The sequence below is a fragment of the Schistocerca cancellata genome, chromosome 5 (assembly GCF_023864275.1).
Source record: "Schistocerca cancellata isolate TAMUIC-IGC-003103 chromosome 5, iqSchCanc2.1, whole genome shotgun sequence".
NCBI classification, from domain to species: domain Eukaryota; kingdom Metazoa; phylum Arthropoda; class Insecta; order Orthoptera; family Acrididae; genus Schistocerca; species Schistocerca cancellata.
This window is the reverse complement of record NC_064630.1, coordinates 74,823,001-74,843,475: the sequence shown is the minus strand read 5'-3', so window position 1 is coordinate 74,843,475 and position 20,475 is coordinate 74,823,001. Positions and strand designations below refer to the sequence as shown.

At 44.8% G+C, this 20,475-nt stretch overlaps 1 protein-coding gene across 1 annotated transcript in view; it reads left to right on the top strand.

The window, feature by feature from the left end:
- The window catches only part of LOC126187479 (uncharacterized), a 769,527-nt gene that overhangs the window by 603,749 nt on the left and 145,303 nt on the right, over window positions 1–20,475 (top strand). The window contains exon 5 of the mRNA XM_049928585.1: window positions 13,807–13,947. Within this exon, the coding sequence (XP_049784542.1) occupies window positions 13,807–13,947 (141 nt within the window). The remainder of the gene's footprint in view (window positions 1–13,806; window positions 13,948–20,475) is intronic.

Genomic DNA, 20,475 nt, shown 5'->3' with positions numbered 1-20,475 from the left:
CCGTTCCGCGATTGGAACTCGTAACCTTTACCTTCGCGATCAAGGCTCTTACTGAGCTATTTAGGCGCAACTTGCGACTCGCTCTCACAGATTGACTTCTGACACTTCTCGTCCTATCAAAACTTAGCACAAACGTTCTTCTGCATGGCTTGCTGATTTAACACACTTGCAAAAAAAGATGTTGCAATCTACCTAGATAACCGACACCACACTTTCCCCGGATCGAATCCGCCTCACTGATAAACGACGACCTGGGTTCGATTCCCGGCGGGGTCAGGGATTTTCTCTGCCTCGTGATGACTGGGTGTTGTGTGCTGTCCTAAGGTTAGTTAGGTTTAAGTAGTTCTAAGTTGTAGGGGACTGATGACCTTAGATGTTGAGTCCCATAGTGCTCAGAGCCATTTGAACCACTTGATAAACGACGGGGGCTGGTGAGCCAGTCACCCTGGGGATGGTTTTTAGGCGGTTTCGCACATACATCTAGAAGATTGCCAGGCAGTTACCCACGCCCTGCAGTCACTTACAGGAAACGTTGTCACATTTGAACATGAGATTTTCCTGTGGATAGTGTCCGTCCCGAGGAGCAGCGGTGCCATCAGGAAGGGCGTCCAATAGAGTTTAGCTACATTTTATTGGTTGTTATCAGAGTATTGAAGTTTATACTGACGAATTATGGCTTTTGGTTAAACTTATTTCTATATCGAATGTTTGCTGCGACACTCTCTGCAAGAAGAATTAGGATCAAGCTACATATTATGGTTAACGTAAGTAACCTGGCATAAATAGTCAAGGTCGAAGGGATAGAAAATTCAGTCTCCTGTGAGACTTTTTTCCGCTTCTGCATGTTATAAGTGAGCTAAAAATGGCTGTCTTCATGAGCTTGCTCTCATATTCTTTTATATAGTCAACGTCATGGACAGGTATTTAAAGCCAAAGTAAAGGTGCCCTTGGACGCTCTTCTTCAGTATCAGCTGAAGCTTCAAACTGGTAACGTGCTATGTACGTGGACCATTTCGTGTGTCTTTACAAAAACAGCAAAAATATGGGATGCAGAAGCGATAATACTTGTCACAACTACAGTATTGTTTAAGCATATGAGGAACTGAACATAAAGAATTTGGATAAGAATCAAATACAGTTTACTATTTATCCTGTTGTCTGTCATGCTTTATTCTGGGACCTCAGGAACTGTCATTCCATCTCAGCAGACGTTGTCTGTGTTCCTCACCGTCGCGTTATTACCAACCACGTCATCAAGACTTAAGTAGCACAATGACTTAAACGCACGGTCTTCGCTGCTTGGAAGGGACGCAGGCCGCATTTAAACTTGCAAACAACGCTGACGGAAAACGACGCTCAAGAGGGATCTGGTGCAGGCGGCTTCTGCTGCTAGACTTTATAAGGTTTCAAGGCGGCTTAGCGGCGTAAAAGGCGCCGCTTACCGTCTGCGACTAAAATAGCATTCCGGGACCGATCAGATACAGAGACATGGCTTTCTGCTCGTCTTACTTTACCGGATTGTTAGCAGAAGACCTTTGCGTATTATCTAATGGGCGTCGAGATCGAGACAGCTTTGATCTGACTTAGTTTACAAAACTTGGCACACATTTTGCTTCAGTCTCACTTTTGCGTTTTTTAAGTACGATGTTCTTGATATTACCTGCGGTCAGGAAAAAAAACTGTATTAGTTGATTTATGCCATCGTATAGTTTGTGTGGTGAATACGTTATGAGAGTAAACTATAACATACCCACTTACAATAGGATGATATAAATTAATGAATACTATTTATTTCTAACCATAGATGATAATTTACCACCTAACCCAACTAGCCATCCAGCAGAAAGAACGTATTTGAAAGTAGAGTGAATGCTATACTAAATAATATAATAGTTATTGCTTAAGGTGGCACTATTCGGCTGAATCGCGTCTTGCCAGACTAATGCTTAATGTAAAGAGAGAGAGAGAGAGAGAGAGAGAGAGAGAGAGAGAGAGAGAGACGACTGCAGTAGAAATCCTTTTTAAGTTTTGTAAATGTCGTAAGACGGTGGCACACTTCGGTCAGTGCCATTCCAATGTGGATAAGTCTAGTAATGACTACAGACTGGTCTGTCGTAATGTTACTGGCTTGAAATGACAAGGTTAAGGTGTGTGTATCCCGTGTGAATTGTAGGCGGAGCAGTAGTTTCGTTGAAAAGGGGATGGGAGAAGAAGTCGGTGGTGATGTTATACCAGGAGACATTTCGGCATCCGCCAAATGTGATTTAGGAGGTAAAAGTGCTGAACGGTTAGAGCGGAATTTGAACAAATATCCTACCGACATTGAAATCCATACAAAGTGGACAATAGCTCGCCTTAAGCAAAACGACTGTGACATTATTTAACCTTTACGTAGTTGGGCGAATCTCACAGGTGCTTGGGTGTAAGTGCATGCGTTCTAAGTTATAAAATGCAATCATGTTTATTATGTACATAAAATTTGTTGCTACCTACTTTATCCATGGGTCTACGAAGCGCCCAGGCGCTGATCAAGTATCTCACAGAGGCAGCGCGACTATGTGTAGGAAGAGAGGGAACGTGATTATCGGGGGGTTAAACAGCCATTCAGCAAATTCACACTAATGATTTCGGAAAGCAATAGAGCCCTAAATCATGTTGGCCATACTGGGATGTGGACACAATTCTTTATGAATTAGCCTCTGCTGCATAACGTCGTTATGAATAGAGTGCTGCATTGACAATTTAGAAGACGTGCGGAGCGTATATACCTATTCCAAGGGTCACTTGCGTCATCCAAAACGAGCTCTTCTCGTCCAGGCCATGCATATATCGTGGATGCATCATTTTATATGCCGACAGGAAAATAAAGGTGTTACTCGATTGTTAAGTTAAATGTCAGTGTGCTTCACAAAGAAGTTTTTCTCCTTAATTAAGAGTGCCTTTAAATGGATCTAAGCTTTCAGGACTGTGCAGCTACGCCTGTGTTTAATAAGTTCACTTGTATGATACGTAGATTCGTGTAGTGGTCGTAATGATTAAATGGTAGCGATACGAAGCCGTAGCCTCCGCGATCCGCACCCCTGCTGTTGTATGCTGCTATCCTGAAAAGCTTGTTTATTTCTCACGTTAGACATGCGTGGCCACCTACACTCTAGCACACTCTGGGATGTATGAATGTAGCCGTCTCAGTTTTGCGGTGAGAAAATATTAGTAAATCACAGTTCCAACGCAGAGCTGGCCTATTGCGATGGAACAGGACCGCGTTCAGACACGAACTAATACAGTGTGACACAGAAAAACGGGATCATTTCCACAATCCAATGAAACTAGAAGGATGAAGGAAAGAAATTGCATTCTTAGTAATTGAAACTTTACAACGTTGCCATTTACGAAACATTGATGGAATTTATCATTTTTTTAAAAATAGCGTCCTTTAGATGGCTTCCTCCTGTACGAATACATTCATGAAATCTGCTGTTGAAATGCCTCATCTTAGCTGGGATACTGAGAATTGCATCCCGAATTCTCTGTTTTAACTCGTCCATGGTTCTTGGTCGAGTCGTGTAGACTTTGCTCTTTAGTAGCCCCACAAGAAAAAAATCACAAACGGATAAATCTTGGCGGTCTAGGGGGCCAGGGAATGTTACCGAATCGTGAGATGACACAGTTGCCAAACAGTTCTCGCACATATGCCATATGCTCCGTCCTGTTGAAACCAGGCTTCTTGAACTTTTGGAAAGTTGTTCAATGCAGGTGTAACGATAGTTCGTAACATCTCCACGGAACGATCGGCATTGACAGTTATTGTGTTTTCCTGTTCATTTGAGAAAAAAATACGGTCCGATAATCCCATGTGATGAAACACCACTCCATACTGTCACTTCACTAGCGTGTAAAGGGCGCTCATGAAAGTCATTAGGAATTGTGTTTGCCTAGTAACGGTAGTTCTGTTTATTCACATAACCTGTGAGATTAAAATGTGCCTCACCTGACATCCACAACTTGTTTAGCAAATCATCGTCATTGTTTATTTGTGTTATCATTAGTTGACAAAACCCAAATCGATGGAACTGGACCGCGTTCAACCACGAAATAATACAGCGCGATACAGAAAAACGGCCGGCCAAAGTGGCCGTGCGGTTCTAGGCGCTACAGTCTGGAGCCGCGTGACCGCTACGGTCGCAGGTTCGAATCCTGCCTCGGGCATGGATGTGTGTGATGTCCTTAGGTTAGTTAGGTTTAAGTAGTTCTAAGTTCTAGGGGACTGATGACCACAGTAGTTAAGTCCCATAGTGCTCAGAGCCACAGAAAAACGAGATCATTTCCACAATCCAATAAAACAAGAAGGATGAAGCAAAGAAATTGCATTCATAGTAATTGAAACCTTACAACTTTATCATTTACGAAACAGTGATTGCAACCGGTAATCGTTGTCCTTCAATTGTTGCACCGCCTGTAGTTTGTACGGATGAAATTTCGAATTAAGATGAAGAATTCTGCGAATACTGGGATATTCCAACCACTGCTGCTTGCTTACGAATTGAACGCCGTGGGCTCCGTTAAGACAGACACGCGTACATCACTGTTCACTGGAGGTTGCACTCTTCTTGGTCGTTCTGTTGGTTTCTTCTTGAGGGCAGATGCAGTCTCTTCAGAGTTATTAATCCAACATTTTATCGCGTGTTTCGACGGAACGGCATCATGACGTCCTAAATTATAAAAATGTCGAAACTCCCTCTGCGCCGCTACCAAACTGTCATTGTTTTTATAAAACATTTTTATGGCTAACGCACGCTGTTATCCGTTCCACTGATCCATGGTGTCTGAAATGGCGGAGTGCTTTCTCGCTGTCACGAACCCGCAGTGCTGCCACCTGCCCATGGCTGCCACTAATCATTTCAAACATTACCGTTATGCACATACGAATGTCTTATCACGCCAGTATGTAAACTTCAAGCAAAAATTTCCAAAGCTTTTAAAATGATGAGATCCCCCACTTTTGAATAAATATTTGTTAATATGACAGTTTGCTTTAACAAAACAACCACTTTCGTATTTCTGTTCACAAATTATTACGCCTCAGCGTTTAAATAAATTGAATACTGTAAGTAATTGAATAATGGCTGCCGTGCAACAGTACGTTTAGATCCGCTCCAACAACACGTCATCTGTTCCAGCCATCTCAAACCATAGTAAAAAGTATTATTAATCCAGCGTCGGTTGTTGTTGTTGTTGTTGTTGTCGTCTTCAGTCCTGAGACTGGTTTGATGCAGCTCTTCATGCTACTCTATCCTGTGCAAGCTTCTTCATCTCCCAGTACATACTGCAGCCTACATCCTTCAGAATCTGCTTAGTGTATTCATCTCTTGGTCTCCCTCTTCGATTTTTACCCTCCATGCTGCCCTCCAATACTAAATTGGTGATCCCTCGATGTCTCAGAACATGTCCTACCAACCGATCCCTTCTTCTAGTCAAGTTGTGCCACAAACTCCTCTTCTCCCCAATTCTATTCAATACCTCCTCATTAGTTACGTAATCTACCCATCTAATCTTCAGCATTCTTCTGTAGCACCACATTTCGAAAGCTTCTATTCTCTTCTTGTCTAAACTATTTATCGTTCACGTTTCACTTCCATACATGGCTACACTCCATACAAATACATTCAGAAACGACTTCCTGACTCGCAGTCTCTTTCTTTCGCTGCCCCTACATTAATTCTGAAAGGCGCATGGCGCCGCCAGCTGATATACTCAACCCATATCAAGATTGGCACGTTTATCATCTCATCTATGAAGTCGAGTTTAGTCATTAAAGTCATCTGGCATTAAATGGTAAGGCCGACGTGCTGGTGGTAAATCACCAATGTGCCTTTACCTTCAAACGACGTAATGCAATTTATAATATCAAACAGCTGAATACGGCGTGTGCAGCGTCCAGTCACCTCCGTTGCGTGTAGCAGGCTTAACGCTTTGAGGCTGAGAGCAGCTGGAAATGCAGCCGCCTGGCGCGCGTCACCGGCTGCTGTGACGGCGCAGCAACAAGCGGGGTGCGGCCCCTCCTGCTTAACTTGAAGGAGACCGCCCCTGATGGATGGGAGGACTGGGGAGCCGTCCCGCCCCTCATTCTTCGGGAGTGATTGGCCGCGGCCGCACGCTAATGTAAACCTATTACACCTGCCCCCCCCCCCCTCTCCCGCCCCTCAGCTCGAGTTTACAGGAAGTGCGCCACACCCAGGGATAGCCGGTCCCTTGCTGCAGGAGTCTGAGGAGCCATTTGCCTCCCAGGTCCTGCCGACACTTGTGTCGTAGCCGATACCGCTGACTACCTGGCCGTTCCACAATTATTTCAAAACATGATTCTGGGCAGGAAGAGAACGCCTCCTTGCCAAATGACGCCATAGTAATGACAGCTCTCGTCACCGCTGCACTGTTGTTATCAATTTGAACATAGTGCTTTTGACGTGAAAACTTCTACTCGCTAGTTGGTCGCACTTTTTTTGTGATAAAATACCGTCAGATTTGAATCGCTAATAACTACGACACTAACAATGCATAAACAATTGCTGGATCCGCACCGGTAAAATCATGTCTATAAGTTTTTGTCGCGCAGCGTATATTTTGCCTGTGACGATATCATACAATTGCAGGCGCATGCACATGTTATGGATTACCTGTATGTAGCGTGCAAACGAAACTCGTTTAGCTAGGACATTGAGTCGGATAGCTAGGACATTATGAGGCGGATGTTAGTGTCAAGGCCTTGCGGATCACTACTAGAACGCGAAGTGAGACAATAAAAATATTGACGAGAATGAAAGTGGAAATAGGCATTCGATTGAAAATTACGAAATATGAAAGATGTCGTCTTACACGACTCGTAAATATGCTTGAAATTATAGAAAAAATGAGTGGAAGGAAGGCTCGCATAGAAAGTAATCCAAAAATCCTAAAAAGTCCAGTGCCGAGCGAATGCGCGAGCTACGGCTGCGCAGAAAAGGAAATTAATTCGATGCAGTGTGTGTCTTATTCTAGCTACCACAGACCGTGCTACATGCGATAAAGTTGTGATTTATCGCCGTGCGGGATTAGCCGAGCGGTCTAGGGTGCTGCAGTCGTGGACAGTGCGGCTGATCCCGGCGGAGGTTCGAGTCCTCCCTCGGGCATGGGTGTGTGTGTTTGTCCTTAGGATAATTTAGGTTAAGTAGTGTGTAAGCTTAGGGACAGATGACCTTAGCAGTTAAGTCCCATAAGATTTCACACACATTTGAACATTTTGTGATTTATCTGTCCTGTAAGTTTTGTGCTACTAGATCTAACCGTTGTATTAAAAAGATCGATAATGAAATTACATATTAATAAGAAACGCGTGTTACGATTATATCCGGATGTTTTCAGGAAAAATCTACGGCGCGGGCCCGAACTGCGCACACAGAACGTTTTTGTTGGTTTAGGAACAGTCTCGTTTTCTGGTGTTTTGCTTATCAACGCGAAATAAACAAATGCCTGCCGTAATTCTGATGCTTCACTTTTTCGTAAAAAGTCTAATGTAGTATGTTCTTTTTTGCAAGTATTTCCTCTCGTCTCATACGATGATTCTTTCATTCCGGTAACTTTTAAAATCATGGTCTTCTTTGTATTATTCAAGTATCGAAGAAATTTCTCTGCGTTTTACTTGTTTTGCTTTGGAGAAGGTCCACTCGGCAACGTGTCTGAATGTTATCCACTGTGCGAGCAGCGCTGTGATGAGGTCCGTGTCCGTGGAGGACTATCACGGACGAAAGTTAGGCGTGCCGTTTATTTTGGAGCATTTCGCAGTGCAAGTGAGCTTTCATTTTTTACCCACGTTTATTGAAATAAAAGAACCCCATTTCCGTCCCAGAGCTGTCGTTCCGAAGTAAATAGCGTCACAGCATTTGCTGTCTGCGTTGGGTACACGTTTCATCTCCCGTAAGAATGTGGGAAAAGAAATTTTCTCGATTTTGTCAATAACGGTCCAAAAACGCTCTACTGTTTGACATTTGGTCTCTGAGTTAGTCGGCAAGAATTTTCAGTTTGTACCTTGACAGAGCAATGAAAGACCTCAGTCGAAACAAGGCCCCGGCAGTAGACAACATTCCATTAGAACTACTGACGGCCTTAGGACAGCCAGTCCTGACAAAACTCTACCATCTGGTGACCAGGATGTATGAGACAGGCGAAATACCCTCAGACTTCAAGAAGAATATAACAATTCCAATCCCAAAGAAAGCAGGTGTTGACAGATGTGAAAATTACCGAACAATCAGTTTAATAAGTCACGGATGCAAAATACTAACGCGAATTCTTTACAGACGAATGGAAAAACTAGTAGAAGCCGACCTCGGGGAAGATCAGTTTGGATTCCGTAGAAATGTTGGAACACGTGAAGCAATACTGACCCTACGACTTATCTTAGAAGCTAGATTAAGGAAAGGCAAACCTACGTTTCTAGCATTTGTAGACTTAGAGAAGGCTTTTGACAATGTTGACTGGAATACTCTCTTTCAAATTCTAAAGTTGGCAGGGGTAAAATACAGGGAGCGAAAGGCTATTTACAATTTATACAAAAACCAGATGGCAGTTATAAGAGTCGAGGGGCATGAAAGGGAAGCAGTAAAGGAAACAAAAGAAAAATTTGGAGTAGGTATTAAAATCCAGGGAGAAGAAATAAAAACTTTGAGGTTCGCCGATGACATTGTAATTCTGTCAGAGACGGCAAAGGACTTGGAAGAGCACTTGAACGGAATGGACAGTGTCCTGAAGGGAGGATATAAGATGAACATCAACAAAAGCAAAACGAGGATAATGGAATGTAGTCGAATTAAGTCGGGTGATGCTGAGGGAATTAGATTAAGAAATGAGTCACTTAAAATAGTAAAGGAGTTTTGCTATTTGGGGAACAAAATAACTGATGATGGTCGAAGTAGAGAGGATATAAAATGTAGACTGGCAATGACAAGGAAAGCGATTCTGAAGAAGAGAAATTTGTTAACATCGAGTATAGATTTAAGAGTCAGGAAGTCGTTTCTGAAAGCATTTGTATGGAGTGTAGCCATGTATGGAAGTGAAACATGGACGATAAATAGTTTGGACAAGAAGAGAATAGAAGCTTTTGAAATGTGGTGCTACAGAAGAATGCTGAAGATTAGATGGGTAGATCATATAACTAATGAGGAGGTATTGAATAGGATTGGGGAGAAGAGAAGTTTGTGGCACAACTTGACTAGAAGAAGGGATCGGTTGGTAGGACATGTTCTGAGGCATCAAGGGATCAGCAATTTAGTATTGGAGGGCAGCGTGCAGGGTAAAAATCGTAGAGGGAGACCAAGAGATGAATACACTAAACAGATTCAGGAGGATGTAGGTTGCAGTAGGTACTGGGAGATGATGAAGCTTGCACAGGATAGAGTAGCATGGAGAGCTGCATCAAATCAGTCTCAGGACTGAAGACCACAACAACAACAACCTTGTACATGAAGTTTGCGATATCCGAGCTTTTCTGTGACAGTTGTGTAAGTATTAGTACGTCCGACATGAGACAACTCACCGGCTCTTACCTGAACGTACCACTGTTCCCATCGTTCCTACTCTGTATCGCTTCTCTACCAATGACGTCCCAAATGGCTTCAGATGACATAGCTTTTAAATGTTTCTCTCGCACGTGCGTGACGTGTCGTGACCGCCCCTGTAACGGGCCACACCAAGGGCTGCGTGCTGCCCCCCGGACAGCCGTCACGCGGCCGTCCCACATTCGCCCACTGGAACTCCAATATCCGGCGGCTTCGCTCGGCGTGCAGCTGCCCTGTTGCCATGTGTGAGCGAGGCCAGGTGAGTCGAGATGCGTGCTACGGGCTGCTGAGTTTCCCACCCAAACACACTGAGCCCTGCTCGTTCTGCTTCTCGTTATGTTCGTTCAATAATTAACAGTCTATTTATTCATCCAGAGCTCATTCACAATGATGTAAGATTTGTCATCATAACACCATTGAAAAAATAGTTCTTATATATGTTTTCTGAGGCCACAACATGTGGTTGACCGCTGCTTTGGTGAAGCGTTTGCCTGTAGTGGTTTAGGATAACCACGAAAAACCCATATTAGGATGGCCAGACAGGGCAAACTCCATCCTTTCGTATTATGTAAAAATGGAGGTGGAGGGGGGAGAAAGGAAAGGAAGGAACTGGTGATATCATCTGCATCGCTACTTTACACGGAAACGGCGGCTACGAGTGAACGTGTGTGCCAGACTGGGACTCGAACCCGGGATCGCCTGCTTACTAGGCCCTTACATTTACCACTGCGCCATCCGGACGTATTGTTTATCGCAGATGCACAGACTATCGCGGCACGCTTCGCAACCGACCCACGTTCACACCTAGCGCCACCTATCTGCAGTCCTCGTTCATGTCCTTCATGCTCGCTAATTTTAGATTCCCGCCTGAGGTCGAACGGTATTGTGCATCGACACTGAAGGTTGCCGAAATAATCCACGCATTTGCGAGTAACACTGTGTCCAGGTGGCACAGTGGTTAATGCAACTGCCTGGTAAGGGGGCGATCCCGGCTTCGAGTCCGCGTCCGGCACACATTTTCACTCGTCTCTGCCGGTTCCCCATAATCTGCCGTTGCAGCTGGTATTATCAGTTCCCTTCCTTTCCTCTCCTTTCTCCCCCTCCACCTTCAGTTTACATAATATGTATCACAGCTGCGAATCCTCCGTGGTGTCTGTTCTTTCGGGCATGTCCGAACTAACAGACACCACGCAGTCATAGAAATAAATAATCCGTCCATTCGAATATTAGATCATGTCGTTACGACTACACTGCCCCATTCTGTTTGTCTCTATTGTACAATGCTATTTTGATCATTCACAATTTACACCAAGTAACTTAATGCTGTTGATCTCTATTACACGATGTCATTTTGATAATTCACAATTTACACCAAGTAACTTACAATATAAAAAGTAGTATTGCTCGGCACCATTTCTCACATTATGGACATCTGCTGGTGACTCCAGGACCACGAACATCTCCCTCTCCATGCCCTCCCTCCAATTTGAGTCGTCGTCCCTTCCTGATGTTGACCTCAGGAAACTGACTATGACATTACTATGGTGCAATATAGATCTTGTCACATTTGCTTATAAAAGCATTACGCGACCTGTTTCCTTTGCCGTCCGTGAAACTACCCGAGGTTGTGCTCAGTCTCTAATGATCCGGTGTCGACAGGATATGAACCCTAATCTTCCTGCCTTCCTTCTGAGCCTACTAGGTAATTGTCTTTCAAGTTTTTTTGTTTGCTTTCTGTGGGTGAATGCAAGTTCAAACTGGCTATTGTTCCAAAATTATGTACAGAACTATTAGTGGCTCTAAGCACTATGGGACTTAACATCTGAGGTCATCACTCCCCTAGACTTAGAACTACTTAAACTTAACTAACCTAAGGACATCACACACATTCATGCCCGAGGCAGGATTCGAACCTGCGACAGTAGCAGCAGCGCGGTTCCGGACTGAAGCGCCTAGAACCGCTCAGCCACAAGGCTGGCAACTATTAGTGAAATACTTACTAATGCTGAAAATTTGTGTTAAGTCTATTACTGCTACTAATACTACTACTACTACTACTACTACTACAGCTATGCTCCGCAAGACACTTTATGGTGTGTTGAAGAGGGTACTTGATGTACCGCTGTCACTTCTCCCCTTTTCTGTCGCAGTCGTGAATGCTGCACGGGAAGAAAGAATATTGGTAAGCCTCCGTCTTAACTTGATTTTCTCTTAACGTTGCCTTCGTGACGTTTTCGTGAGGTATATGTAGGAGGTTGACTACTGTTATGGGCGTAAGCTCTCTGTATTTTGACACTAAACTTCTCTGCGATGCATAACGCCTCTCTTACTAGCATCTGACACTGGCTTAGTGCGTGTACTCTAGCAGACTTTCGCGCGTATTAAATGAACCCAGGACTAACAGCACTGGTCGTCTTTGATCTTCCGTACTGCCTGTTATCACCCGTACACCACAGCTGGTGGTCTAGTGGTTAACGTTGCTGCCTGCATGACGCACGGTCCCGAGTTCGATTCCCGGCTGGTTCGGTTATTGTCTTCACTCAGGAACTGGATGTTTGTGTTGTCCCAATGATTTCACGTCATCTTCGTTACAAAGACTCGCAAATTATCGATCTGCCTAAAAACAGAAAGATTCGCACGAGGAATTCGAAGAACCCCAAGAAGGGGGTGTGTCTGCCGGCCAGTAATGCTGTACGATTATTTCATGACCCCTACGTAGTAATGGTTCCAAAATGAGGGCTGCGGGTTGCTAGCGTATTGTAGATACAACAGCATCATTGGTGAAGAATTTCGAGGAACTTCCGATGTTATCCGCCGGGTGATTTTGAGGTTTGCCCATGACGTAATTCTGTCAGAGATGGGAAAGGACTTTGATGAGCAGTTCAGCAGAATGAATTGTATATTGAAAAGATGTTATAAGATGAAGAGCAAGAACATGAAAACAAAGGTAGTGAAATTTTGTCGGTTTTAAATAAGGTAATGCTGAGTGAATCAGGTTAGGAAATGGGACATTGGAGTAATGCACGAGATTCATTTGTGGACAGCAAGATAACTCAGGATGACGTAAGTAGAGAAAATATGAAATGCAAATGTTCAGTTGCAAGAAATGTGTTTCGCAAGAGGAGGAAGTTTATACCATTGAATAGAAATGTAAGCCTTAGGAAGTTTTCGTGACAGGTACTTGTGTGGATTGTAGTCTTGTACGGAAGTGAAACGTAGATCAAAGACAGATCATACAGGAAGATAGTGCAAGCTTATAAAATGTTGCGCTACAGAAGAATGTTGAAGGTGTGGTCAGTAGCTCGGATAACTAAGGGAGGACTACTGAATTGAATAGTGGAGAAAAGAAATTTAGACATGACTTGATTTAAAAAAAGGATTGGTTGATGGGACACACCCTGATGGACGGAAGAAGGGAAGTGTGTGAGGTCGAGGAGAGGGGGGGGGGAACGGTTAATTAGATGAGACAAAGGATTGACTATAGTAATCTGAGTCTGGTGGATATAGGTTACGTTAGTTAGCAGCGATGAAGAGTCGTGCACAGGGTAAACGGGCATGGGGAGGTAAGGGAAACCAGTTTTCGGCCTTAAGACTACAACCTAATTAGTGTAGACTTGTTCAGGCCACTGTTGGTTACGTTCAGGCACTAAGAAATATAATAATGTTTACGTTGCTAAGATTATTGTTAGCTAAATTATCAGTAGTTTGTTGTCCAGTTGCGAAGAGCTTCAATAGTTTGAGATCGTTTGCCTACGGATTACATATCATCTGGATGCTGCGGCCGCCGAGTGTCTGTCCTCGTTTTGGCATTGTTTACCAGTCACATTTCATTTTGACTGAGCCTTCTTACGGGAAGTTTCTGTATAGCACTTTATACTCACATGTAATATATCAATGTATGTGTGATCCGCAGCTCGTGGTCGTGCGGTAGCGTTCTCGCTTCCCACGCCCGGGTTCCCGGGTTCGATTCCCGGCGGGGTCAGGGATTTTCTCTGCCTCGTGATGACTAGGTGTTGTGTGACGTCCTTAGGTTAGTTAGGTTTAAGTAGTTGTAAGTTCTAGGGGATTGATGACCATAGATGTTAAGTCCCATAGTGCTCAGAGCCATTTTTTGTGATCCTAATAGAAGGCTGTCTCACGTTAGATCAGCACAAAATTAGACATTTCCTGCGTGTTGTAGTGTACGAACACTCTTTAACGTGGCACTCTTGTTTTGCAGGCGGAGCGAGATGGACTCAGCGCGGCGCGAATGGAGCTGGAGCGGAAGCTGGAGTCTCGCGAGCTGGAGCTCCACGAGAAGGAGGAGGAGCTGTTCCTGCAGCTGGAGAGGGTCGTGCGGCTGGAGGAGGACTGCGAGAAGGTGAGTGAGGGCGCGGGCGCAACGCCGGCAGCTCGGCTCGTCATGCTCCTTCACCGATGTCGTCCTCGTCAGTAGGCGATCAAGCGACGTTGGTCTGAAGTACACTCGAGCAGCAGACTCGTAATGGTTACGCAGCGAATGCCGCAGTGTATTTAGACCGCAAGACACATCGCTAGTGTCTGTGGTATCGATGTACCTTGCCGACTGTGGTGTCGCACGGCTATGATTTCACACATCTTCTATCGGGGACAGATCTGGCGCTCTTCCTGGCTACAGGAGTAACTCTACACCACACAGTTAGTTTATTGAGGCACATGCCGTGTGTGGACGTTTCGCTGTTAAGCGTCGTTTTTTCATGTGTAACTCTCCGGTCGTGATATGCCTCGAACGGCCCTAGAAAACTGCGATATCGCTCTAATGGCTAGAGAAAAACCACATATTCGTATATCGGCCGTCTCACTCAGCATGGCACTGCTCTCGCATGGAGGTCAATATGAAGCCGAGTTTGACGGCGTTCGTAACCTGACAGCTGAAGCAGTCCAGGCACTCTTGTGGAAAAGGATTGTATCAAGTTAAGTAAATCTTTTTATCATTCATGTAATAACTTGAACTAATATTTCGTATGCAGACGACTTAGTAGTGAGTGAGCCACAGTCTGGATATAGTATTCAGCACCTTGTCCTCCCTTGATATCCGTATTTTTTCCTACGCCCTATACGGTCATATTGCTACGGCCTTATTCGAAATCTGATCTTCCATGTACGTAATTATATTTAGTACTCGCTCCTTGGATAACGATTGTCCTTTACTACGTTTTACTGGAGACAGGATTTGTGGCTCCCAGTCTCACAAGGCTAATGAACTACGTGGCTCGACGCCTGCTTCATGTCGTGTAGCGTCATCATTGTACTGATGTACACTCATGCTCATAAATTAAGGATAATGCTGATACACGGTGAAACAACGATCTGGTGGGCGGTTTGCGGGTTTAAATCACCTCGGGGTATGCCCATGCGGTACATTTGACCAGCGGTCGTCGCACAGTGGCGCTGGCAGCAGTCCACTTACGCAGAGGTGTGTTGGTGCATGTCAGAGTACGGTGCAGCCAGTAAGTGTGCAGACGTTTTCAGACGTGCTAATGGTGACTGTGTGTTGAAAATGGCTCAAAGAATACATATTGATGACGTTATGAGGGGTAGAATACTAGGGCGACTGGAGGTTGGTGAAACACAGCAGGTCGTAGCACGGGCCCTCCGTGTGCCACAAAGTGTGATCTCAAGATTATGGCAACGATTCCAGCAGACTGGAAACGGGTCCAGGCGCTACAGTACGGGACGTCCACAGTGTACAACACCACCGGAAGACCGATATCTCACCATCAGTGCCCGCAGACGGCCATGGAGTACTGCAGGTAGCCTTGCTCGGGACTTTACTGCAGCCACTGGAACAGTTGTCTCCAGACACACAGTCTACAGAAGACTGAACAGACATGGTTTATTCGTCCTGAGACCTGAAAGGTGCATTCCACTGACCCCTGGTCACAGGAGAGCCCGTAAAGCCTGGTGTCAAGAACACAGTACATGGCCATTGGAACAGTGGTCCCAGGTTATGTTCACGGACGAGACCAGGTATAGTCTGAACAGTGATTCTCGCCGCGTTTTCATCAGGCGTGAACCAGGAACCACATACCACCCCTTAATGTCCTTGAAAGGGATCTGTATGGAAATCGTGGTTTGATGGTGTGGGGTGGGATTATGATTGGTGCACGTACATCCCTGCATGTCTTTGACAGAGGAACTGTAACAGGCCAGGTGTATCGGGACGTCATTTTGCACCCGTATGTCCGTTTTTTCAGGGGTGCAGTGGGTTCCTCCTGATGGATTATAACGCACGGCCCAACCGAGCTGCCATTGTAGAGGAGTACCTTGAAACAGAGGATATCAGGCGAATGGAGTGGCCTGCCTGTTCCCTAGACCTAAACCCCATCGAGCACGTCTGGGATGCTCTCGGTCGACGTATCGCTGCACGTCTTCAAACCCCTACGATACTTCAGGAGCTGCGACAGGCACTGGTGCAAGAATGGGAGGTTATACCCCAGCAGCTGCTCGACCAGCTGATCCAGAGTATGCCAACCCGTCGTGCGGGCTGTGTACGTGTGCATGGTGATATAACCCATTTTGATGTCGGGGTACATGCGCAGGAAACAGTGGCCTTTTGTAGCACATGTCTTTCGGGACGGTTTTCTCAACTTACCATCAATACCGTGGACTTACAGACCTGTGTCGTGTGTGTTCCCTATGTGCCTATATGCACAGTCGAGCGTGTACGACACCACACATTCCACTGACTCATTTTGCTTGCTCAACATTGGATACCTCCAGTCCAGTTCCCAGTTGCCATTATCAGCAAATATTGTCGTTGCATGGTAGACAATTTGTGGGGCGTCGAATGCTGTAAACATCGTTGGTCTTTTGCGACCTCGCACTCAAGGGCTTCCTTGTTAGCAGTCCTGAACTGAGGTGTTCTCTAGTCACTTCGTGTCATAAGAATTATATTTGTTGATGAGGCATTAACACTGATTGTCGTTGGCCCTGTCGCAGTTTGAACTATCATCATTCCAGAAAAGAATGTGCCCTCAACTCTAGAAACTAGGAAAATCATCAGGTTAAATCTTAAGGCACACAGATGTCACTGCTGTGCCCACCTAGCTCCAGGGAAATGAAAGCGGATTTACAGCAATAATCTCTCAGACGATTTTCAAACAAACTCGCGGATGTTTAGTTGTGCTTATGCCCGTACGTATTATGCTGCGAAGTTTTCATTCCTACTGTCAACTAAAAGAGTTCTCTTTGTCTTGTGAAAACCTCTATCCGCGATTTCTAGCATCATTGGATAGGCTCACCACTGGGAAATCCGATGCAATTTGGGAAGCCAAAAGACACTTCCAATCTTAGTGGGAGCACCATCCGTACCGTTGGTAAGCTCCACACCAATTACTGCATGGTATACAGGCGCCCGGGCTTAATCAGATTGCCATCCGTCACCTGAAAAGCGAAGCGAACTGTATAGTTCTCCCGTTGATATGGTTGCAGAACTGGAGCATCGAATTCGACGTTCTTGCAGGTCTAAGTGATGACCAGGTGTGCTGTACGGAATTCATAACTTACTGCAGAGAGGAGTGAAGCATTGCATCCAAATGCGAGGATGACACGTAGTACAGTTAGTTCAACAAGTGCAAGTGCCGTAGCTTTCCTGCCTGTTAGAGCCATTACTTTATTATTACGTATTACACCTGAATTTAACGTGGTTATTACATCAGACGTATGACGTCAGAAGGTGGAATGAGGCAACCACAGCAGATGCAGCAGTCATGGGAAATTGCGCCAGCAGAAACTACTAGCGCTCTAATTGGCCGGTGCAGTGAAAGCTGGAGAGGATTATCCTCTTGTCCGCGCGCTAACACCCTTATTTTTATTTATTAACTGAACTAAATTAATCTTGAGGTATATTCCAAAATAAATGGGAAATCCTCATGAGTACTCTTCTACTAATATTATGGCGTATCCAGGCCACCATTTTGTAGTTATTTTTCGATAAACAAAAATATGAATGACTTCGTGTGTCATCGTCAGTGTAACATCAACAAATCACTACTAAGTACATGATGAACCAAAAGTTTGTTATCATTTAAAAATTCAATACTACATGGAAATAATGTAAGTAGAGAGGTAAAAATTGATACACCTGCTTCAAATGACATGAGGTTTTATTGAAACCAAAGAGAGTGCATAAACTGAGTAACAGATGGCACTTCAGATAATACAAAAGTGATAATTTGCAAACAGTTGATTTATGTGAAAGACGATATTCTTTATAACAAAAGCTCAACATGTCGGCCCTCATTCGATACCTGTAGTCGGGGAACAGCGTCGTGAACAGGAATGTACAGCATATCAGTAGATGTGGTGAGAAATTGCCGTTGGTTGTTGTCCTTTAGCATCGCTAATGTGGTCGGACGATCGTTGTGGATTTGCGACTTCAGGTATTACCTCACATTCAGTATTTACATGGACTGAGGTCTGGGGATCTGGGAGACAAAGCATGGACGTCTGGCTCAGCACGTGATGCTCCCCAAACGATGTGTGCAGGAGGTCTTTAACATATGTAGCATTATGGAATGGAGCGCCATCTTGCATAAAAATGGTACCTTGCAGCAAGGTTAGGGGTGATCTAACTCTCTCTCACTAAAGCTCATTATATACACGATTGTCATGGGACGTCACACTGACGTGTTGCTGTCCGGCGCTATTCTTGCATTCATTTTTGGTTTCAGTGAAACCTCATGTAATGTTAGGCAGGTGTGTCAATTTTTACCGTTGCACCTACATTATTCCGTGAAGTAGTGCATTTTAAAATATTAATGGACTTTTGGGTCATCCTATATGATGGCGTTAGGACGCGCGCGGTTGATATTGGTCGTCTGCGAGCAAAGCATATCAGTGTTTAGGGCTGTCTAATTTATTGTGTGATATCTTAATAATATCTATTGTTTGGTTAGAAAGTGGTGAACAACGGAATTTTGGCTTACGAAACTGATATATGATTTATCGTTTGAACTTGAAAGGCGTACGCAAATTATGTAACACGTAGAAATCAGTTTTCTGTTTTCTACGACGGAATATTTTTATAATAAAAATAATTGGCATCCCTATAAACTACCGATTTTACCATTTAGATCACGGTACATAAAACCCTTAGCAGTTTCACTGTAATTCGAAAAAGCTTCCCATCAAAATCGATGGACTTGAGACCTACGTGCTGCTTCCGTGCTAGGACAGTGAAGCTGCATGAAGACACCCAGATTTGTGGAACTGACAGAACTTCAGCACTTTGTTGTAATGTGGTAAGCTACAAGTAGGCCACATTACATGTGGAAATGGAGACAGTAAAGTGCTGTGTGTGGTAACGCAGAGAAGGGAATGGGACACTGCTTCTGCAACCATGTGCTTTCTACTAGCAGCACGTTTAACCTCCAGTGGGAAACGATGTGCTATTGATCATGGCTTAGGGTGGAGTAAATTCACACTTGTGCTAAAGTAGCGTTGTACTTCTGCTATCGTATAAATGTGAGGCCAGTTAGATGGAGACTTTATCGAAAAGTTTAAATTTCAAATACGTTTGTACTAACTAGGACAGTGTTTCATACGGAAGTTGGTGGAGGCTTGTTCGTAAGTACCTCGCAAACAGTTAGTGTGTTGACCCATGTTTATTGGAAACGTTATTCATTCCGTTTTTGTGTTCTTTTATTCCTATTAGTTTTTGGTGTTAATTATGGTAGACCCTTTACATGGTATGAGAAGTGCATCCAGTTCAGTATTTATGTGGAACACTGGGTTATTGGTAAGTTACTCTGGGATTTCAGAAGACGACTGCGCGAGAACTACAAGACTTGTACAGAGCAGACGTATATCAGTGGATAGAGCATCTCTATAAGTATTTAACTCAGATTACAGGTGCTCGATATGGGCACCGTTTGTGGAACTGCAAACTTCAATACGCTCGTGCAGCTCATTGAAGTCGCTCACACGAATGGCCTGGGAGCGCGGCAGCAGCCCGCTGTGGAAATCTGCACATTGGGCTGCCTACCTGCAGGTGCGAACTACTTTGATGCGACCTTACGGAGTGGATGGTTTGACCACATGTTGTGACACGCCTAACCCCAGTGCGATTACGAACCGGAACTTGGAGAGATGTGCCAACCACTGATACGTGTCACTTTTCTGTATCTACTGTAATTTTCGCGCAGTCTTCTTATGAAAGACCGGGGATAATTTCAATCTCTAATGAAAAAAAACGAGACGCAAAGGAAGTGTACACTGTAGCGCTGTAGCTGTGCCTTGCAAGCTGTAGTGGGTAGGGGAGCTTTTCGGCCTTTCGCTCACCTGCTCCAACTGTTACACCCGCGACCGTATAATTTGTCCACGTTAACCGAGAACTGTGAAACATGCGTTTTCAACAGAGTGCACTCCAGCGTGAGGTAACGAGCACTTTTCCTCCGTGCCTTTGTTTGTTTTGCGAGGTTTTCACTGGATCGGGCAGGGGCGGTCTCATTAAACGAATTGGATAGCCGAGGAAGTCGAAGGCGAGCGAATTCTCGGGCGGGAAACAGAATAAACGGAGGAGGGAGACGCCTCATTAGGCTGGTAGCTGCTGCGTGGGCGTCTGGCACCGCTCTTCTCTCCTGCACTCTCCCCGCCCCCACACTACCTTTCTCTCCCTGTTTCGTCCGATCGTTCCGCTACCTTCGCTTAATTGCTGCGATCGCGAAGCTAGCAGGCCAACTCGTTAGGGGGACTGTTCGAGCGGAAACGCCGCTATGGGCTCGCGGGCTCTGTCGCGAATCGCTGTTAACCAGTCGTCCTCTGCGGAAGACGCGCCGCTATTGCTGACAATTTCACGGACACTTCTCAGTCCGTCCACCTGCTTTTACTGTCAGCTGTAACATTAGTAATAAACTGAATTCAAAGG